At 44.7% G+C, this 23,545-nt stretch overlaps 2 protein-coding genes across 4 annotated transcripts in view; both read right to left on the bottom strand.

Moving 5' to 3' along the window:
• LOC117354683 (zinc finger protein 354C-like) overlaps positions 1 to 14,805 on the bottom strand; it is a 46,007-nt gene extending 31,202 nt beyond the window's left edge. For all 3 annotated transcript variants that reach the window (XM_033932547.1, XM_033932548.1, XM_033932549.1), the window contains exons 1-2: positions 14,506 to 14,805; positions 6,457 to 6,583 (exon numbers count right to left, since the gene is read on the bottom strand). In XM_033932547.1, coding sequence (XP_033788438.1) covers positions 6,457 to 6,583; positions 14,506 to 14,529 — 151 coding nt within the window. In that variant the 5' untranslated portion in view covers positions 14,530 to 14,805. The remainder of the gene's footprint in view (positions 1 to 6,456; positions 6,584 to 14,505) is intronic.
• Positions 1 to 23,545, bottom strand: part of LOC117354674 (zinc finger protein 845-like) — a 210,921-nt gene that overhangs the window by 39,327 nt on the left and 148,049 nt on the right. The window lies entirely within an intron of this gene.

Here is a 23,545-nt window from a genome sequence, read left to right as displayed (position 1 = left end):
CCTTCCCTGCCTAGCTCTGCACTCAGCCCCCCTTCCCTCCCTGCCCTAGCAGGCTCTGAACTCAGCCCCTTCTCTGCCAGGCTCTGCACCCTGTCTCACCTTCCTTTCCTGTACCCTCTTCCCCCTCTAGTTGTCTAGTGGTAGGCTGGGACAGGAGGAATCCCTCCCTCTCTTCTAGGCCAATTACTAACAATTTGATACCCCCTCCCCTGCATACCTTTTCCCTGGTGGTCCAGTGGTGAATAGGCAGGAGCGAGCGTTCCGCATTCCTGTCCCTCCTTCTGATCAGCAGCAGACCCAGCAGCAGACCCAGGCCAGCACACAGTAGCGAGCTTTCCAAGCTCCCGCCCGGCCCTGCGCTACTCCCTGAATGGCTGCCGCCTGTTCTTGCGAGTGCAGCGAGTCCCACGAGAACTGGCGGCAGCCATTCAGGGCGTGGCGCAGGGCTGGGCAGGAGCTTGAAAAGCTCGCTCCTGCTTGTCAGCTCGGTTGCTCCGCTGACTGCTGGCCACGAGATCGGAAGGAGGGGCAGGAACGTGGAAAACTCGCTCCTGCCCATACACCGCTGGACCACCAGAGAAAAGGTATGCGGAGGAGGGGAGATAAAAAATTGTTAGTATAGGCCGGGATAGAAGGGATCCCTCCTGTCCCAGCCTTACGGCAGGCCTGCAGCAAGTCCGGAAGGTTGTTAGGTGGTCACCGGGTGATGACCTGAATATAGGATGAGACCCCTATTTTTGGGCCTCAAAATCTCATCCTATGTTCGAGTATATAAGGTAGTTGAAACAGAGCTTCAATTTCCTAAAGAAGGGACATCTGCTGTGATATGAAAGAGGAAATTCTTGGACAGTTGTTTGGAGGAGTGGTTACGAAATGGAGAGAGTAACCCTCCTTGATGACTTTGAGGACCCAAGAATCCGTTGTGACGAGAGTCCAACTGTGATGGAACAATTGCAGGCAACCTCCAATAAGTTGGGGAGAGGCTGAAGAGGGATTTTTGCCATGCTCTCTAAAAAGCATGTCAAAAAGACTGAGCTGGTTTTTAAGGGACAGAAGGCTGAGACTTTTGAGGCCTCTGTTTTTATCTCTTCTGTGGTGGAGGCTTAGTAGAAGAGGATGCTGGATATTTTCTCTTGTGGAAATGAGAAGTAGACTTTGCAGAAGGCTTAGACCAGGGGTGTCCAATGTCGGTCCTCGAGGGCCGCAGTCCAGTCGGGTTTTCAGGATTTCCCCAATGAATATACATGAGGTCTATTTGCATGCATTGCTTTCATTGTATGCTAATAGATCTCATGCATATTCATTGGGGAAATCCTGAAAACCCGACTGGATTGCGGCCCTCGAGGACTGACATTGGACACCCCTGGCTTAGACTGATAACTCATGCTGAGTAAGATTTTGAGTAGACGCTTCTATGCAGTCACCAAAAAGTTCCTCACCAAGACATGGGATGTTGGCTAAGCGATCTTGAAGATTAATGTCGTTGTCAGAAACTCACAGCCAAGCAAGACGCCTCAAAGCAACATGGCTGATGCTCTTGCAGTTACCTAGAAACATGATGGCAGATAAAGAAAATGGCCCATCTAATCTGCCCATTTGCAGTAACCATTATTTCTTCCTCTCTCTACGAAATCCCACTCCTTAATGAATTCAGACACAGTCTCTGTCTCCACCACTTCTTCCAGGAAACTGTTCCATGTATCTACCACCCTTTCTGTAAAAAAAAAATATATATAAAAATATTTCCTTAGATTACTCCTGAGCCTGTCATCTCTTAACTTCATCCTATGCCCTTTCATTGGAGCTTTCTTTCAAATGAAAGACTCGACTCATGCACATTTACACCATGTAATAATAATAATAACAGCGTATATACCGCAATACCGTTAAGTTCTATGCGGTTTACAATAGATTAAGCGAGGTACAAATTGATTGAATTTAAGAGGGGGGAAGAGGAGAGTTAATAGGACCGGAAATGCATTGTTGAGGAGAAAGAGATTAATAGGACAGAGGAATCACTATGGTATTTAAACATCTCTATCATATCTCCCCTCTCCTGACTTTCCTCCAAAGTATACATATCGAGATCTTTAAGTCTGTCCCCATATGCCTTATGATGAAGACTATGCACCATTTTAGTAGCCTTCCTCTGGACCGACTCCATCCTTTTTATATCTTTTTTAAGATGATGGGGGTCTCCAGAATTGTACACAATATTCTAAATGAGATCTCACCAGAGTCTTATACAGGGGCATCAATATTTCTTTTTTCCTACAGGCCATACCTTTCCTTATGCACCCTAGCATCCTTCTAGCTTTCGCCATCACCTTTTCAACCCGTTTGGCCGCCTTAAGATCATCACAATCACACCCAAGTCCCATTCTTCTGTCGTGCACATAAATTCTTCACCCCCTAAAATGTACTGTTCCTTCAAGTTTTTGCAGTCCAAATACATAACCTTGCATTTCTTAGCATTAAATTTTAGCTGCCAAATTTCAGATTATTCTTCAAGGTTCGCTAGGTCTTTCTTCATGTTATTCACGCCATCCTGGGTGTCTACTCTATTGCAGATTTTTGTATCATCCGCAAAGAGGCAAATCTTACCTGACAGCCCTTCAGCAATATCACTTATAAAAATGTTAATAAGAACAGGCCTAAGAACAGAACCTTGAGGCACACCACTGGTAACATTCCTTTCCTCAGAGAATCTCCATCACCACTACACTCTGCACTAAACTGGTTCTCTTCCTACCTCGTGGATCGAAACTTTAAAGTAAATTTCAATAACTCAACCTCTGTTTCAATTTCACAAAAATTCAGAGTCCCCGCTACTTTTCAATATCTTTTTAGCCCCTTTACTAACCCTGGCACAATCTATTAGCTTCACCATTTATGCCTACGCTGATGATGTCCAACTTCTGCATCGACCCAACTCAAGCCGGTGAAATCCAGGAGATAAATGCCAAATTGGACAAAATCAGTATTTGGTTAAACCACAACCAACTTTCATTGAACACTGCAAAATCGAAAGATATTCTTTTTCCGGTTTCCAATAAAGAAAACCTATTTAACGGAATAGGCACAAATTCCTGCCCTATATTGATTGAAACCAAGATCAAAGTCCTGGGGGTCATCCACGACAAAGACCTCAACTACCACGACCAAATAAGTGCAGCGGCAATTCTTATGCTCTTAATTGAGATTAATACAATCTATAACTTCTCTTCTTAACCCTTCCTCTGTTCGGATTCATTCACTCATTTTACACATTGACTATTGTAACTCTTTATGTTTAATTGATTTTTATTATTCCAGCAGTAAGAAGCAAATACAAACAGTAGTACCATTCAGGAAATAACATTTTCAACAATATAATCAGTTCCCCTCCCAACCCTCCCCTCCCCAAGAATACATGGCCAGTCCAAAAGCTGAGAGTGGGAATAAAATCTTAAAGATTCAAAAGTCTACTGCGAGCACATGATGTGAGGTCCTGCCAGAAGTGCTCCCACACCTGACAAAATTTGCGACCCGGGCCAAGAGTCAAGTCTCCCACCATGCGTCTCTCCAGTGTTGCGTGCACTATCATTAGGGATCTCCATTGTGCATATGACGGGGGATCACGGGAGAGCCAGTTGGTGAGGATTGGAACTCTTTATATCACGGCATAACGCAAAAAGAAACACGGAGACTACAACTCAATCTAAAACACGGCTATTATACAATTATGTCACCCCTTTACTCCGTGAAGTCCATTGGTTCCCTATATCGCACTGGACAACATATAAAATACTTCTACTTGCCTTTAAGATCAAACTTACCAACTCGCCAGCATTTCTTGACAAATATCTTATCCCTTATGTCTCCTCTCGAGCGCTACGATCTAACAGTCAGAACTTATTAACTATTCCATCCATTAGGGAGCTATTTTACGATACTACAGGCAATACTATTTTCTATGTCAGAGCCCCCACTCTATGGAATGCTTTCCCAATGGATATCAGACTGGAAGAATCATTGGACAAATTTAAGACCAAACTAAAAACTTTATTATTTAGGGACGCATTTCCAACATGAGAATGGGTGTTCTTCTAACCCACACTCTCTGCTCACAGTAATGAATACCAACCACTTTTAAGAAGCACTATCCACCCTCCTTTGTTTTCTTTACCCTTGTACGTTTATGTCTTGTCTATTGAACAGATACGTTTTTTTACCTTCTTTTAAACTTTTTTTAGTATTGTAAACCATCTAGGTACAAGTTGATAGACGGTATATCAAGTGTAGAATAAACTTGGAAACTACAGCTCTACCAGTATATTCCTTATCTTCAAACACAGAATTTCTATCCATAAGGATTGCACACTGCTCTCTATTTCATGCAGAATGTTTATTTTCTTTGACTCAATTCCCTCTTTAAGATAAAGCACAACCCCTCTCCCCTCCAATTTAATCCACTCTATCACTGCGATATAATTTGTACCCTGATACTCCTTCCACCAAGTCTCAGAGATGTCTGTTATCTTCCTTTTCATTTTGTGCTAATGTCACCAAGACTTGAGAATGCTACTGTGAAAGAGACATCGTTCTTTGATCCTAAACCAGATGATCTCACAGGCAATGCAAACACGTGTGCCTAGCTTTGCTGACCTTGAAGAAATAAGTTTTCCACTAAGAAATTCTGAAGAAACCAGGTCTTCTCCCCAGCAGTCAATTCTCCTCACTTGACTGGTCAACAAAAGCTTTACTTCACTTGTTTTCCATTTAGCTTTCTTCAGCTGAGCTTTTGATTTTTACCTCTACTTTGCTTTAACTGTTGTAAAAGTTGCTCCTTGAATACCAACTGAACTTTGTGCTCCCAGTTATTCCCAGTAATTTCTGGAGTGAGGCCCTGTAAATAAACCTTCCCTGTTATCTTGGAAATGTGTCAGTGAAGACTGGCATTCCTTCTCACCTCCATGAGAGCAACAGTATCTACAAAAGAACACAAAGCTGTGATTCACTTATATTTAATCTTGCCATTCGCAAATTACTGTAATGTTTAATGTTTTTCCTTATGTCATGCACATCCGGGAGGGGGGAGTTTGGGGGTCTTTTAGATTAATGAATTTAGATATATTTGGGTTCATTATAGAAATGTTATGTGATTGCATTGGGAGGGGGGATTAATTCTGAAATGGATAGAAATGGAATATTAAGTGTGTTATTGATGTATAAAATGTGATATTTATTGTTACACTTACTGTAAGTTTTGAAAACAATAAAGAATTGGGAAAAAAAATAATCTTGGCTTTGCTTTATGAGTGACATAGTGGTGGTATACTTAGAATTTTAGCTTTTTAAGAAATACGTTTTGTAGCCAAGTTAACTGTTTGTCTACAGTAAAACCAGAACTTGCCTTCTTTATAGTTCCTGCAATGTTGTGATTTACACATTAAACTTTCCCTGAACCTCCGTTGCGCTCAAGGTGGTCCTTTTTCTCCGAGAACGTGGACTGCTAATTAGGAGTCATATTTGGTGTCTTAGCAGTATGGTTAGACCAAATCCCCTACTCCTCACAGAAGGGAGGACAATTTATGGAGACGGAAGGAAAAGGAATGACCTGGTTCAACACCAACCAGTTACGGGGGGAAGGGTCAGATATTTTGGCCCCATCACAGGTGACCAAAGAATCAAGTCTCAATGTTTCTCTCTAGAGAATGTTGTAAATCCTCCAAAGAGCTGCTTCTGTTATACAGGAGTCAAATTGTCAGAAGTTGGATTCCACGCTAAAGGTTGAAAAGAGGAGAAACCAAGACTAAATCCTAGGGGGTGGGGGGGAGAGACATTTTTAAAGAGCTTGACCTGATATTCTTCCCTCTAATACACAGGTGTCGAAGTCGGTCCTCGAGGGCCGCAATCCAGTCGGGTTTTCAGGATTTCCCCACTGAATATGCATTGAAAGCAGTGCATGCACATAGATCTCATGCATATTCATTGGGGAAATCTTGAAAACCCGACTGGATTGCGGCCCTCGAGGATCGACTTTGACACCCCTGCTCTAATAGAAACAAGTTGGTGATGATTTCTTGCATTTGACTCTTATCACACGGTGATGCTGGAGACAATTCTGCAGCTTTTGGAGAAATCCAGAGTCAGAAAGTGCCATAAGCTGAGCAGAGATCGATGACCACAGCACATTGCTTTTCACTGGTCTCAAAGACTGCTTCCAGGTCCAATGTAATCTTCTGCAGCCAGACTCTGACCCTGGATTTTAGCTCTGCTTCAACAAACAGAGAATGATCCACACCTGATGCAAAGGGAGAAAACTTGTAGGAAACACACATAGTTTTAGGGGCCTTCACGCTGTTAGCTTAAGATAGAGGTTAGTAGAGAGACATCCTGATCACACTTGGAAGTTTCTGGAGCAAAGGAAGTACAGAAAAATGTCTCATATTAGCTGAATGTTTTAGTCCTTACCTAGGGAGATCAGAGTCTCATAATTCTCCTTCATCACCTCCCTGTAAAGCTCTTTTTGACCTTCATCTAAATATTTCCACTCCTCCTGGGAGAAAGAGACAGCGATGTCCTCAAACATTACCTGCATCTGAAACACAAACCAGAAAGACACTTAGGGGCAAATTCTAAAAGCTTGCTCCTGCCTATTCACCGCTGGACCACCAGGGAAAAGGTATGCAGGGGAGGGGGGTATAAAATTGTTAGTATTCGGCCTAGAAGAGAGGGAGGGATTCCTCCTGTCCCAGCCTACAACTAGAGGGGGAAGAGGGTACAGGAAAGGAAGGTGAGACAGGGTGCAGAGCCTGGCAGAGAAGGGGCTGAGTTCAGAGCTTGCTAAGGCAGGGAGGGAAGGGGGGCTGAGTTCAGAGCCTTGCAGGGAGGGAAGGAAGCTAGGTGCAGAACTTGGCAGGGAGGGGGGCTGAGTGCAGAGCCTGGCATGGAAGGGTGTGAAGGAGGGAACACTGGGTGCAGATCCTAGCAGGGCATGGCACTTGAATATTAAGCCCCCATATTATATTTGAGTCAACCAAGAAAGGAAAAGCCTCTAAAAGGAAGCATAAACCACAGGTGAAGACGTCTGTATCGCCTGGTGAAGAGAAGAAATAACCTGCTTCGCATAACTCTTACAAGTCAGCCATGACTTTTCAAAAGCTAAGTCGTAATATCAAAGTAGGACAAATATCCATGTTGACTGGACCCTAGGTGAGTAAATCCAGAGATACCAGGAATCTCAACAGTTCGGCCATCGAAAGACTCATCAGATCTGCACAGCAAGGATAGCGCAGCCAATCTGGAGATTCTCTAATTATTGTGCCTTGAAAGCGAGCTTGAGATGGCAAATCCATCCAATTATCAGCCGGGGTAAAACACTTAAAAAGAGAAACCAGAGGCGAGAAAGAAGCAACACTGCTACCCTTCTGACTGCCAGCACGCCCTGCATCTGCTGAAGAAGCTAGGAAACTTTGAATTTCGAAACGAGGCCATGAGGTCTAGTTCTAGGAGATCTCACCTTTATACAAAGAGCTGGAACGCCTGAGCAAATAGTTCCCAATTTCCAGGATGTAGAAGATTTTACTACTACTACTATTTATTATTTCTTAAGCGCTGAAAGGCGTGCACAGCGCTGTGCATTTTAACATACAATAGACGGTTCATGCTCAGATTTTGTGGTGAGAAAGTCTATCTAAACCCTTTTCCTGTCCTGTAAAATGATGCACTGACAGAAGGGGAAAATGAGATTCCACCCAGCCTGACAGCCTGGGATGTTTGGCAACTTTGAGCCAGTCCAGCAAAGACCGAGGCATGCCCTTTAAAAAGATTAATCTCGCCGAGCCACCAAATTATATTGAGCGATGCTTGAGGAGCCTACTAGATACTACAATTGGAGCCTTGAGATACAGGGAACCATTGAACAAAAGCGACTGCTTTAGCGTTCTCATGTGAAAGAGATCCAAAGTTCCCAGTGGAGTCACCACCATAGATCCTAGAACCTGTACAGAATCCCATACTCTTGTTCTTGGTGATTGAAGAAGGCAAACCCAGACTGTAACCTGTCGCCCCGGTCTCTGGGAAGAAATACATTCCTCTCTTACGTGAGCAACATCCCCTGATATTCTAATAATTAGTATAGGAGAAAAGAGCTCTTTGGAAATCTGAAGATTCACATCCAAAGAAAAGGATTCATCTGCTGCTGTTGCTAAGGAAATGGGTATTGTGAATTACAAGAATGGCAATATGTGAATTTACAGGATGTATGAACTTTCACTCAAACAGGATTCAGATACCCTTTACTGTTAATGTACAGAAATACAGAGACAGGTATGGATGGCTTTTCTGGTGTTATAGCCATAGGCAAGCCTACAAAGAAAAAGGATCAATAAGTGTTAGTATCAATTACATTTGGATAAACTGAAACCCAGGGAGTCTAAAGATTTGCTTGGGCAAGTCAGACACTACAAAGTTATTCCTCTTGGAAAAAATCTTCTCGACATTCAACTTTACCTTGTTTTCCCATGGTGGTTTATGGGACTGTGTCATCTCTGGCTTGGCCCTCCAGCGCCAAACTGCCTGGAAAAGATCTTATTCCCATTTCCTACCAAACCTTTGGAATAATCGACCTCAAAAATTTAGATCCCTCCAGGGCCTTCTAAACTTCAGGAAAGCTATAAAAAATCTACCTCTGTACCTAGCCTAATTATGCTTCCTCAAACTGCCTCACCCTCCATAACTGCCACCGAGGAACATCTTATAAACTGCAGCCTAAGGGGATAGATTCTGTACAAATGTAAGGAAGTTCTTCTTCACCCAGAGTGTGTTAGAAAACTAGAACGCTCTTCCGGAGTCTGTTATAGGGGAAAACACCTTCCAGGGATTCAAGACAAAGTTGGACAAGTTCCTGCTAAACTGGAATGTACGCAGTGAGTCTGGACTCATTTAGAGCACTATATGACCTGGGGGCCGCCGCATGAGCGGACTGCTGGGCACGATGGACCACTGGTCCATCCTCATATAAGCAATGCCCATATGTGGGACATCATAACCAAACTGTCTCATGTCAATAATATCTATGTAAACTAATTCAATTCCTATGGAACATACATATGATCATACTATTAGATTGAATGCTCATACTGCACACCTTGATTGCAAAGTAGTAACTCATGCACTGCTAAACGGTAACCCTAACATTTATTGTAGCCCTATGTAATGTTATATTGTAACACTGTGAATGTTAAACTGTAACCTGTTCTAAGCTCTCTGTGTGAGGACGGGATATACATCCAAATAAGTAAATATCTCTTCTCCTCTCAGAAAGAGAAAGTCCTCTTCCCTCTCATTCTCATAAAAAATCTCTGGACTGCGTGCTAAACAAATACTTCTGTTCTATGTTCACGGAAGAAAATCCTGGAGAAGGACCAAGATTGTCTAGCAAAGTAATGCAAAAAAAAAATGGAGTAGATTCTGTGCTGTTCATGGAGGAAAGTGTTCATGAACAACTTGAAAAACTGAAGATGGACAAAGCAATGGGGCCGGACGGGATCCATCCCAGGTTACTGAGGGAGCTCAGAGAGGTTCTGGTGGGTCCTATTAAAGACTTATTCAACAAATCTCTGGGGACGGGAGTGGTTCCTGGGGATTGGAGAGCGGATGTGGTTCCTGTGGTTCCTATTCACAAAAATGGTCACAAAGATGAAGCGGGAAACTACAGGCCGGTAAGCCTCACTTCAGTTCTTGGAAAAATAATGGAAGTGTTGCTGAAAGAAAAGATAGTGAACTTCCTAGAATCGAATGGGTTACAGGATCCGAGGCAACATGGCTTTACAAAAGGTAAATCGTGCCAAACAAACCTGATTGAACTTTTTGATTGGGTGACCAGAGAACTGGATCGAGGACATATGCTAGATGTAATTTACTTAGATTTCAGCAAAACCTTTGATACGGTTCCTCATAGGAGGCTCTTGAACAAACTTGAAGGGCTGAAGTTAGGACCCAAACTGGTGAACTGGATTACAAATTGGCTGTCGGACAGACGCCAGAGGGTGGTTGTTAATGGAATGGAAGTCGCTCGGAGGAAGAAAAGGTGAGTGGTGGAGTCCCTCAGGGTTCGGTGCTGGGGCCGATCCTGTTCAATATGTTTGTAAGTGACATTGCTGAAGGGTTAGAACAGGGGTAGGGAACTCCAGTCCTCGAGAGCTGTATTCGTCGGGTTTTCAGGATTTCCCCAATGAATATGCATGAGATCTATGTGCATACACTGCTTTCAATGCATACTCATTGGGAAAATCCTGAAAACCTGACTGGAATACGGCTCTCGAGGACTGGAGTTCCCTACCCCTGGGTTAGCAGAAAAGTTTGCCTTTTTGTAGATGATACCAAGATTTATAACAGAACAAACACCGAAGAGGGAGTGGAAAACATGATCTGCAAAAGTTAGAGGAATGGTCTAATATCTGGCAACTAAAATTCACAGCAGAGTAATGCATTTGGTGATTAATAATCAGAAGGAACCGTATATGCTGGGATGTGAGAGGCTGATATGTACGGATAGAGAGAGGGACCTTGGGATGATCGTATCTGAAGATCTAAAGGTGAAAAAAGTATGACAAGGCGGTGGCTGCTGCCAGAAGGATGCTGGGGTGTTTAGAGGCGTAGCCAGCAGAAGGAAGGTGTTGATGCCCCTGTACAAGTTGTTGGTGAGGCCCCACTTGGAGTATTGTGTTCAGTTTTGGAGACCGTATCTGGCAAACGATGTAAGAAGACTTGAAGCGGTCTAGAGGAGTGCGACGAAAATGATAGGAGGTTTGTGCCAGAAGATGTACAAGAAGAGACTGGAAGCCCTGAATATGTATACCCTAGAACAGGGGTCTGCAACCTTTAAGACATAAAGAGCCACTTGGACCCGTTTTCGAAAAGAAAAAAAAACTTGGAGCCGCAAAACCATTATAAAACAAATCTAACACTGCATATATTGTTTCTTATCTTAATGCTATATACAGGATCACTAAATTGAAAATAAAATCATTTTTCCTACCTTTGCTATTTGGTGATTTCATGAGTCTCTGGTTGCACTTTCTTCTTCTGACTGTGCATCCAATCTTTCTTCCTTTCTTTCAGCCTCCTGTATGTTTCCTCTCCTCCAGACCTCATTCTCTCCCCCAACTTTTTCTTTCTGTCTCCCTGTTCCCCCTTCTTTCTGTCTCCGTGCCGTCCCCCAAGCCACTCGGTTTGCTGCCACCGCAATCGGGGAACAGCCCCCAAGCCACTGCCGTCCCAAGCTTTCCCTGCAGAAGTGTTGCGCTGACCAGCATTCCGCTCCCTGACGTCAATTCTGACGTAGGAGAGGAAGTTCCGGGCCAACAAGGCATTTCTCCTCATTCCATCCAGCCTGAGCCCCATCTCTCCTTGATCCAGCATTTCCCTTCTGTGTCTGTCAGAATTACCATTCCACCTATTTTCCAGCATCACCCTTCTTTGTGTCCATCTCACCTATATCCCTATCTCACCATTTTTTCAGAATCTTCATTTGTCTCTGTCCTTGTCTTTACCCCATGTTCACCATTTGCCCTTTCAATGTCTTTATCTCCCCCCCACACACACACTTTTTCAGTATTACTTCTATGTCTCTATTTCACCTCCTCTTCATGTTCCCTCTGTATCTCTATCCTTATTCAGTAGGTCCTGCTTACTCTTTCTCTTCTTTGTGTCACTATCTCCATTTTCAGCTTTCCCCCCTTTTCCTTTGTTACTGCACCCTGTAGCCAGAATCTTTCCACCCTCCCTCCACTCCGGCCCAGCCCAGTATGAAATATTTCCTTTTGTTTCCCTCCCCTCTCTCTTCTCCTCCCTCACCCACGAGTCCTGCATCTGGCCCTCTCCCTTCTACCTGCACCTGGCAACACCCCCCTGCTCCGCGGCTCTCTTCAGCAACTCGTCAGCAGCAGTGATCAAGACAAGCTGCCGACATCGAGGCCTACCCTCTACGAGTCCCGCCTTTGTGGAAAAAGGAAGTTGAAACAAGCGGGACTCGCAGAGGGTAGGCCCCGACGTCAGAAGCTTGTGTCGATCGCTGCTGCTGAGTTGCCGAAGAGAGCCGCGGAGCAGGGGATGTGGCCGGAAGCAGGTAGAAGGGAGAGGGAGATAGGAAGGCTGTAGAAGCTCCGGCGCATGACACCGACCCCGGCCAAGATGATTTCTTTTTCAGGCGTGCATCTTACAAGTCCGGCGACGCGGCGGGAAATAGCCATGCTGAGCAGTGAGCTCAGCACTACACAGATGAAAGCCTTGCTTGCTGATTGGTCCGGCGGCACGGCGGGGCGGGGCCGCCGGACCAATCAGCAAGCAAGGCTTTCATCTGTGTATGTGCTGAGCTCACTGCTCAGCATGGCTATTTCCAGCCGCGACGCCGGACTTGTAAGCTGCATGCCTGCGTGACACACTACCGGAGCCGAAGCAAAGGTGGAAAAGAGCCGCATGCGGCTCTGGAGCCACGGGTTGCCGACCCCCGCCCTAGAAGAAAGGAGGGACAGGGGAGATATTAACGTAGAACAAAATCTTTTCTAGAGAAAGGAAAATGGTAAAACCAGAGGACATAATTTGAGGTTGAGGGGTGGTAGATTCAAGAGCAATGTTAGGAAATTCTATTTTACAGAGAGGATGGTGGATGCCTGGAATGCGCTCCCGAAAGAGGTGGTGGAGAGGAAAACGGTGACGAAGTTCATAAAAGCGTGGGATGAACACAGAGGATCTAGAATCAGAAAATAATAGTAAATATTGAAGAAATACTGGGCAGACTTGCACAGTATGTGTCTTTATAAGGCCTTTTGGTTGAGGATGGGCTGGGGAGGGCTTCAATGGCTGGGAGGGTGTGGATGGGTTGGAGTGAACTTTGACAGAGACTTCAGCAGTTGGAGCCCAAGCACAGTACCGGTTAGAGCTTTGGACTCTTGCCTAGAAATAGCTAAGTAGAAAAAAAAAATTTACAAAAATTTAAATTGAATCAGGTTGGGCAGACTGGGTGGACCATTCGGACCTTTATCTGTCGTCATCTACTATGTTACTTTGCTGCCTTTTCTGGCTTCCCAGCTGTGGAATCCAGAAAAAAGATCTGGATGGGGATGACAAAACTCAAAACCAGTGCACAGCGCCTAGCTGGATTTGACAACACAAAAAGATGGTCAGATAGCCTGAACTTGTTGGTGACCGATATATCGGAGAAGCACCCTTTTTAACATCCAGCTTCTTCAGAATCCAGTTCTTTTTCTTGGAACCTGTGGACTGGAACGCTGGCAATTTGACCTTCTGATTGACATGGAAGGAACGGTGCACAAAGACTACAGCTTCATTAAATTTAAGGAAAGGCTCTCTGGTAAGAAAAAAACCTGAGTCCCTTTTTTCGCTGAGATAATGGCCACTAGGAAAACCAACTCTCCAATCTACTGATCACGCCAGACTACAAAACTTTCAGAAGAGAAATAAAAACCCTGCTATTCAAGAAATCCATCAAGACAAACTAACACCGCAGGAAGCATTTCAATCTTCCCCAGATCCTACAACCTTCTAACCAAATTATAGCTTGTAATGACCCCGATACAATGTCTAGATCTCCCCCAAAGTGACCCGCTCTACTTTGTAACTCTCCAAGAAGTGTCCAGATAACCTCTTATTTAATCCGCCTTGAACTGCAAGGTAATGGCAGAATAAAAGTCACTAATGTAATGAGCATCAGATCCATCAAGGACACTTCCTTCAGTAGCTCATATGGAGCTTGGCCGAGACCCTGCAAAACCACCTTAAGATCTCAAGAAGGGAATGAAGGTTTTACCAGGGGCCTGATATGCAATGCACGCTGGCTATGCCTATATGAGACGCCAGCGTGCAGTCTCGAACCTTAAGACGAGAGAGTCCCACAACTTGGACACTAAGGGATGCCACCATAAGCCCCTTGTCAAGACCGGCCTGGAGGAAAGCTAACACCAGAGACTGAAGTAGAGGACAGGGGCAGAACAGAAGGTATGGGCTAGTGTGACCATATGGCTCCAGAAAAAAGGGGACGGATTGAGACATCCGGGTTTTACTTCCATTGAAAGCAATGGAAGTAAGGAGAACAGATTGAGACATCTTGGTTGCTTTCAATGGAAGTAAAACCCGGATGTCTCAATCCGTCCCCTTTTTTCTGGAGCCATATGTGCAAATTCTGTGCAGCGCAGTTGCGCAGAAGAACGCAGGAGTAACTAGAAACTGGATTGCTGGTTCAGCATTGCCTAAATGTGACTGTTAAGCAGACTGAATGGACCGTCATTTATTATGTTACAGGAAAACCAAACCCCTCCCCTAACATTCCTCCTACTCCTTCATCTTCATAGGGGACTCTCCCCCTCCCCATGAGAGAATGATCTCTACTGCTGGGGGGGGGGGGTGAGTAGTGGGATTCTGCAGAGTCCCAGGCTAGGAAGCTGAAGCAGTGTTCTCAGAGAGAATGACGTGTGGTGGTGGGGGAGGGGCATCTCCTACCTGAGCAGAGGCTCCTGCAGGCATTTTCCTCTCAGCTTTTGCAGCAGGATTATCAAAATGAGGCTCTTTCTCTGGAGAGTTTGTCTCTTGGGACGGGGAGAGGAGCAGAAGCTGGAAATTTGAACCTGAGGTAACCAACGGCTGCACCTCAGAAGATGGACGACGACTCCGTTTCCCGCTGAGTAAATACCGATGACGTCACAAAGGGGGCGGAGCTTCACGGGAAAGCTACTGGCTACAATTCTTAGCCTGCAGAGTCCCCGCCTCCTCCTGGAAGGGGCGGAGCATATTCAGATCCACAACGCCAGAGAGAGGCTGAACACTGGGACTGGCAAATCCCAAAGATTTTCTTCAGGAGGCCGAGGGAGGAGCCCGGGCTGGAGGTGGTGCTGAGGAGATGGGCCAACGGGGAAGGACAAAGCTCAAACGCCTCCTCCCCCGCCCCCGGGACCTCTCTGACCAATCAGCACTAGAAGGGCTGGACCCAAGAAGAGAAGGCTGCGCCTCTCAGCCTTCACTCTGAAGCTCCGCCTCCCTTTGTGATGTCATGGGAGGGAGGAGCTAGGGCTAGAGGTGATGCTTTGGTAAATGGGGGAAGGACTAGGCTCAAGCTCCTCCTCTCCCCGCCCCCGGGACCTCTCTGACCAATCATCACTAGAAGGGATGGACCCAAGAAGAGAAGGCTGCGCCTCTCAGCCTTCATTCTGAAGCTCCGCCTCCCTTTGTGATGTCATGGGAGGGAGGAGCTAGGGCTGGAGGTGATGCTTTGGTAAATGGGGGAAGGACTAGACTCAAGCTCCTCCTCTCCACGCCCCACGGATCATTCTGACCAATCAGCACTAGAAGGGATGGATCCAAGAAGAAAGGACTGGCCTCTCAGCCTTCACTCTGAAGCTCCGCCTCCCTTTGTGATGTCATGGGAGGGAGGAGCTAGGGCTGGAGGTGATGCTTTGGTAAATGGGGGAAGGACTAGACTCAAGCTCCTCCTCTCCACGCCCCACGGATCATTCTGACCAATCAGCACTAGAAGGGATGGATCCAAGAAGAAAGGACTGGCCTCTCAGCCTTCACTCTGAAGCTCCGCCTCCCTTTGTGATGTCATGGGAGGGAGAAGCTAGGGCTGGAGGTGATGCTTTGGTAAATGGGGGAAGGACAAGGCTCAAGCTCCTCCTCTCCCCGCCCCCGGGATTTCTCTGACCAATCAGCACTAGAAGGGATGGACCCAAGAAGAGAAGGCTGGGCCTCTCAGCCTTCACTCTGAAGCTCCGCCTCCCTTTGTGATGTCATGGGAGGGAGGAGCCAGATAGTGCTGTGGGGATGGGCTCAAGCTCCTCGTGTCCCCGCCCCACAGACCATCCTGACCAATCAGCACTAGAAGGGCTGGACACCGTCGCCTCTGAAGCTCCGCCCTGTAGCCTGCGAGCGCGTCGCGTTCTTTCCGTTCGCAGATCACTGAAGCGGAGAAGCCCTCCAACGGCAAGTCTCGCTTTCTCCCTGACAGATCCGAGGCCCCTTCGTCTAACTGCTGCCTGCCACATCTCTCCCTCTCCTGACCTAAATGAAGAGAGGCCGTTCGGAAAAATGAAGAGGGAATGCCAGGAAGGTCTTCTTCACCCAGAGGGTGGGATTGGATGAAACATAGTCACATAGTAGATGACGGCAGATAAAGACCCGAATGGTCCATCCAGTCTGCCCAACCTGATTCAATTTAAATTTTTTCTTCTTAGCCATTTCTTGGCGAGAATTCAAAGCTTTACCCGGTACTGTGCTTGGGTTCCAACTGCCGAAATCTCTGTTAAGACTTACTCCAGCCCATCTACACCCTCCCAGCCATTGAAGCCCTCCCCGGCCCATCCTCCACCAAGCGGCCATACACAGATTTCCTGAAGGAAAAGGGGATAGAAGGGTATAGATAGAGGAGGTCCTGAACCTGATGGGCCGCCGTGTGATGGACCCCTGTTCTGACCCAGCAGAGGCATGGCTTAATGTTCTTATGACCTTTCTCTGATGGAGCAATATGCAAATTAGGATGGCTTCCTTCAATGTTGGCTGTTCATCAACCAAGTTAATCATATAGCACATCATAATAATAATAATTTTTTTATATACCGCAGGTATATAAGTTCTATGCAGTTTACAATGATTAGAGATGTTACAGATTGAGTACTTAGTGACTGACAGTTCTAGAGATCATTTGTTGAGGACTAAGATTGTATAGGCTTAGCAAATGGACCGCAACATCCAAAGATTCATTAAGGGAGTGACACAGAAAAAAATCTAAATTGAATCAGGTTGGGCAGACTGGATGGACCATTCGGGTCTTTATCTGCCATCATCTACTATGTTACTATCGCTGGTCTGCTCCGGAAAACAAAGCCGGAGAGAAAGAAAAGCCTCCCTCTAATAGGGGGAAAAAAAGGCCTCTAGCTCAAATCACCACTTGTCCTATGTGTTATGTGACATAAATTCTAGACGCTTAAAAAACAACCTGTAATTTCCTCAAAAGATACCACTAAAGGTGGGAAGGAAAAAGCATCCTGGCCTCGCTGTTAATGATTTAGAATCAAAAGGCACTTCATTGGCAGGAAAAAAAAAACCTTCCTTAAAATTCAAAACAAAACTCATGTGCAAGTAAAAAGAGCAAAACTTATCTGTGCTGAAGATGTGATCAAATCGAAACAGTTTCAAAACACAAATATGATCCCACTGACAGTGGCCAGCATTTTGCTGCATTAGGAGAGTCATAGGACCAAGCTCATTCTCCAGTGAAGTAGAACCCTGTTCTGGGATGCTCTTTACTTTGATTCTAAATTATTTATTTATATACCACTTTCAGCCTAAGTGGTGGTTTACAAGCATTTTTCCCAGGTGGTACCTGGGGGTAGTGGGGGATTAAGTGACTTGTCCAGGGTTACAGGTAGCAGCATGGGATTTGAACTCACAACCTCACTGCACCACACACTCCCCACCTTATATACACCCTACAAACTTTCCCCCTTACCAGTGAGCACCAGTACTGGGAGGTCACCTGATAGATGCGACGCAGAAGGCGCTAAGTGTGTTTCTGGTTTGTGTTTCAGATGCGGGTGACATTTGAGGACATCACTGTCTCTTTCAACCAGGAGGAGTGGGAGTATTTAGAAGAAGGGCAGAAAGAACTTTACAGGGAGGTGATGAAGGACAATTATGAGACCCTGATCTCTCTGGGTAAGGGATAATTTTACTCTATTTTTTTTTTTTAACCAGTATTGTGACATCGATATAAAGCTGAAAAGCAAATGGATAAACAGGAAAAAAACCACACAGCAAAACAAAAGTATATTAATGCTGAAAAATGTTATGTAGAAGCACCATCACACTCAGTTGATTATTATTATTATTTTTTAAATTCTTTATTCTTTTTCAAATTGAACAGCAAGTGCACAAAAGAATATATTATACAAATTATTCCACAATAGCACATTAATATCTACCACATAAAAATCTAGTGATGCAATAACCACCCCCCAACCACCCATCCTTTATCACATTTTCAATAGGAATATACACATATTATATAGCATATTATAACATACTAGCTGATGCCCCGGCGTTGCACGGGTATTTAATTATAGCAATAACACTGTAAATGGATTCAAATAAAGATACTTTATAGTGGTGAATGAAATTATTTTTTTACAGCTTAATAAAAAGTACAATATTCAAATTATAATGTGAAATATTTGACAAAATGAATACAATACAACTAACGCAAAACGTGATTATAAACAACAATTTTAGTTTCACCTCCTGGAGCAAGAACATATAAATTATTGGGTGAACCCAGCCTTGAGCAAGCAACATAGAGTTGTGGGCCGAGAGACCCCCAGAACATATCACCCCAGGTAGTGAGGGATCTACATACCAAGTTTCGTTCAAATCGGTCAAGCCGTTTTTGAATTACTGTGAGAATGGCAGCTTTTTACATTTTTTCCATTGACATGAATGGGTGAAATCTGATTGATTTTCTGTTTGTAGCTCCGCCCACGTGTGCAGGTGGGCCGCGAGACCCCCAGAACATATCACCCCAGGTAGTGAGGGATCTGCATACCAAGTTTCGTTCAAATCGGTCAAGCCGTTTTTGAATTACTGTGAGAATGGCAGCTTTTTACATTTTTTCCATTGACATGTATGGGTGAAATCTGATGTTCTGTTTGTAGCTCCGCCCATGTGTGCAGGTGGGCCGCGAGACCCCCAGAACATATCATCCCAGGTAGTGAGGGATCTGCATACCAAGTTTCGTTCAAATCGGTCAAGCCGTTTTTGCGTGATCGCGGCACATACATACATACATACCTCCGATTTTATATATATAGATTATGTAAAATAATTCCCAACTCCCTCCCCCCTTTAGTGTGCTAAAAAAGAAAAGGAAAAGAGATTAAAAAGTTGATTAAAAAATAAACAACAACTAACATTCTGGTACTTCTACTCAGGACTCAGTACCTTGGTGAGCAATCCGTTCCCCCAAATCAGGTTCTGCAGAAGTGTGCTGTCTTATTTTAGAATCAATTGACCTCAATTAACTTTTTTTAAAATTCGGACTCACCGATTCAGTAAGTCCTGATCCAAGACATACGTCTGGACCTCGTACGTAACAGCAGTGGTGGTGGTGACAGGCTTGGCAGACACAGCGCTGTGAACAGGCTTCTGGCCTGCCCCGCTGGGGCCTTCCTTCTGCTGAGTCACTGATGATGTGGCAGAAGGAAGCCCTGGCAGGCAGGCCGCAAAAAGGCTGCTCTGCCTTTGCAAAGTTGGCCACCATTTCTGCTACTTTAGGAGGTCCAAAGGGGAGTGGGGGGTCGGTCAGGATATGCTGCATCCTAATAGTAGGGATGAAAAGCTGTTGTACAGGGGGATGGGAGGGAGGGATGAAAAGCTGGTGCACAGGGGAGGAGAGAGAAATAATTTGTGGATATGGGATGAAGGAGAGGAAGGGAGAGATGCAATAGAGATAGAAAGTGATAATAGGTATCCTGCATATGGTGAAGGGTAGGGAGACATGCATGGAGAATAGAGAAGGAGAAATGTTGGATACAGGATAGAGGGCAGGAAGAGATGGTGCAAATGAGGGGAGGGAGAGATACTTAATGAAGGGGAATAGAGAGGTTTGATCCAGAGCACAAGGCAGGGAGAGTGAGAGAGATGGTAGGCAGTGGAAAAGAAACAGAAACGTTGGCTATGGCAGTGGAAAAGATGATACAGAGATGAAAGATGGATGGCGAGCAAGGAGACAGAAGAAACGTCAAATGGGCAGGAGACCCTGGTGAGCAAGTTAACTGAAGACAAACAGAATTAAACTATAAAGATGACTAAAGAGGGTTTATGCTACTTTTATGAAGTATAAAGATTTAAAGAAAATGAATGCACTTTTCTTACCCCAGAAACAGTCTCTCCATCTGTTATCCCTGACATTATATCCCACATTGAACGAGGCAAAGAGCCGTACATCAGGGATGAGCCAGGATCAGAGGAAAGAGAAACTGGGAAAAGCAGCTGCTCAGGTGAGTACAGTGATAAGAGAGACTGGGCTAAACACCTTCTATAGCAGGGATCTCAAAGTCCCTCCTTGAGGGCCGCAATCCAGTTGGGTTTTCAGGATTTCCCCAATGAATATGCATTGAAAGCAGTGCATGCACATAGATCTCATGCATATTAATTGGGAAATCCTGAAAACCCGACTGGATTGCGGCCCTCAAGGAGGGACTTTGAGATCCCTGTTCTATGGGGTAACTGCTGGGAGTTTCTACTCCTTTCTAGATGAGGATCCCTCACTTGGTCTGTAAGCGAAGACTTAACGCTAACAGTTAGCTCGGGAGATTTGGAGGGAAGGAAAGAACAAGGTTCCAGTTATCTGTAATTTCCTACATATGTCAGAAATCTTGAAGCTTAAAACCTTGTCGTGAGGGAGTTAGAAGAAAGGTGTGTTTTGTGGTGCCAGATCCTGGGCTGTGTGCAGAAATCTGGGAAGCAGCAGGGTCTCTACATGTTGTCCAGCTGGCTGCCATAAATGCGAAAACCTCAATGCGTCACTTTAACTCATCACATAGAGCGTATTCTGTAAGTTAAGCTTGTAACTGCGGTCGCCCATGTCCCTCCCCAGTGAACACCTCCTTTGCACTTATGTTATAAATTCCCACTCAGCTCTCCTAACACTTAATGCACGTAAGAACACACTCACCCACTTGATGGCTAGCACACGATACATTTAAGTTTGCATATAGTGCTTTAATGTAGGTGCCCTGGGGAGGGGGCTGTTGAGAATGGGTTCATATAGTAATCGATGCACCCTTTTCTGTAGTATAGTTAGTCCTGTAATAATAATAATAACTTTATTCTTTTATACCGCCATAACCAAAAGTTCTAGGCGGTTTACACTAAAAGAACTGCACAATCATCGAAATACAATAAAACAGTAAAAAATACAAATACAGTCAAACCTCGGTTTGCAAGTAACGCGGTTTGCGAGTGTTTTGCAAGACGAGCAAAACACTTCAGCAAGCATTGCCTCGATAAACAAGTCCTCCAAACCAGAGAAGAGTTAAGACGTGGGAACCTATCAAAGCGAGTTTCCATTATTTCCTATGGGGAAACTCGCTTTGATAAACGAGCATGCTCCTGGAACGGATTATGCTCGTAATCCAAGGTACCACTGTATTCCGAAAGCATCTGAAAATCTGGCTTTTCTCAAAAAATTCTTATTATATTTGTCCCTCATTTATTAAAGTACCTGTAAACCGTGCCGAGCTCTATCTTTATGGAGAAGATGTGGTATATAAACTTAAAGTTTAGTTTAGTTTATTGAACAAAGTGGTCTTAACTAATTTCCGAAAACAGCAATAGGATAACATAGCTTGCTGAATACATTTATCTAACCAAGATTGTTACCTACCAGCTTGAAATGCACAGGAATTTCAGGGCAACTGGGAATATATTGTAAGTACAGATTCAGATTAATGATAGTCAAATGTTCCATATTGTTTATATACATTTTTGTTGGTGTACAGTTAAATTTTATAAATGGATCAGTGCGCTCTGATCCTTTTCGAAAATATTTGCCTCTTTCTCCTCAGAATGACTTAGATGCCTTTTCCTCACTAATTGCCTTGTACAAAGTTACTCTTATCTGGAAACGTTTACTGAGCATAACGACCAGGATAAAGTAAAGTCAGCCTTTTTACTATCAGTAGATGGTCACCCGGGTCTCTTCTGAATATTGCTGATAAAATCCCAGTTCCACTTAAACTCTCACACCCTGGACTGTTCCAGCCCTACCCAGATAATGCTGAGGTGGTCTGTCCATATTTTTAGTGGCACTGACTGGATAAATGCTGCTGAAAATCAAGGTTCAAATAATCTTCCTTATGAAATGGCGGGGATGTCACTAGTGAAAACTAGAAGTCAGAAATTGCTTTGATAAATAATATATGAACTGACTTCGCATTCAACACAAACCTGTCTATGAAGTGTAATCAATATGTTTTAAGTTGCTCAGAAATGTGAAACTCAACAAGGGGGGAACGCACCCCCCTAGAATGGGAACAGAGTTTACCTCCCAGTCATTGCAACTGTTTCTGTAGAGATCACACTTCAAGCCAGGATGTTGGTTAATAAAGATTGTTACAGTCCTTGAAATGATATAAAGTATAGGATTTTCTCCTTTCTTCTTATGCTTGTTTTATACTTGTCAGAACATCACTTAAGCATGATTAATAGAATCAGAACTTAGCTCAAATGCTTTAATAAGTCTTGATATATTGCCCAATAAGGGCTATATGCAATAGTACTTTAAACTCACTGAGAAAATTTGAAAGCAAGTACTTTGGGGATAGCAAAGAGAATGCATTTTAGATCACCGATAACCAAGTCCACTTGCCAAGTAGGTGGCTTAGAGTCGCATTATTGGTCAAATGAGTCCTTAAATAGGAAGGTGTTGAGACCTGATTTGAATCTTGTGTGTGATTCTTCAAGCGAACAGTTGAGGGAAGTGGGTTCCAGTGAATAGGGCCACTTACGCTGAAGAATCATGACTGAATAGAATTGTCGTAGAAGTAGATTTGAAGTAGCCGAGCAAAGAGTCCTAGAAGGAATGTAGGGAATTGGCAGTCGAGAAAGGTACGAACCAGTGAGAGGGACTTGTCTGGATAGGCGCTTTCTTACCGTTATGAACAGACAAATTAATTCCCTAATACCAAGTCATATTTGTCCTTACTCTTGTGAGTCAGAGTAGAGTCAAATATGATCCAACAGTGACCATGTTCAATAGGACTCTGGAAGAAATTCCCCAGTAAGCCCAGATTATAATATACTAGTCTTTAAGCCCGTTACATTAACGGGTGCTAGAGCAGATGTCTGTCTGGGTTTTATTTTTCTTTGTCTCTCTCTCCTTGGACGCTGCTTGTCTGTCTGTCATTTTTTCTGTCTGTGTCTCTTCCTATGTCCTTAGTGCCCTCAGTGCCTCCTTCCTATGTCCTTAGTGCCCCCAGTGCCTCCTTCCTATGTCCTTAGCGCCCCTTCCTATGTCCTTGATGCCCCTAGTGCCTCCTTCCCATGTCATTATTACCCTTCCTATATCCTTAGTGCCCCCAGTACCTCCTTCCTGTGTCCATAATGCCCACAGTGCCTCCTTCCCATGTCAGTGCCCCCAGTGCCTCCATACTGTGTCCTTAGTGCCCCAGTGCCTCCGTACTGTGTCCTTAGTGCCCCAGTGCCTCCGTACTGTGTCCTTAGTGCCCCAGTCCTTGCATACTGTGTCCTTAGTGCCCTCAGTGCCTCCTTTCTATATCATTAGTGCCCCTAGTGCCTCCTTCCCGTGTCCCCATCACTATCTTCAAGACTTTGTGCACCCTCCCCCCATGCCAGCTGTCTGCCTGCCTCCAATCCCCCTGAGGAGCATATTTCCATTTAAAAAATCCCACCCCCCCTAAAGCCAGCCTACCTGCCTCCTTCCTATCCCTCTGAGCAGCATATTTCCATTTAAACTCCCCCCACACCACCCCTC

This window comes from Geotrypetes seraphini, chromosome 2 (genome assembly GCF_902459505.1).
Source record: "Geotrypetes seraphini chromosome 2, aGeoSer1.1, whole genome shotgun sequence".
In the NCBI taxonomy this organism is placed as follows: domain Eukaryota; kingdom Metazoa; phylum Chordata; class Amphibia; order Gymnophiona; family Dermophiidae; genus Geotrypetes; species Geotrypetes seraphini.
Note: the sequence above shows the minus strand (reverse complement) of the source record. Positions and strands in the feature narration are given on the sequence as shown.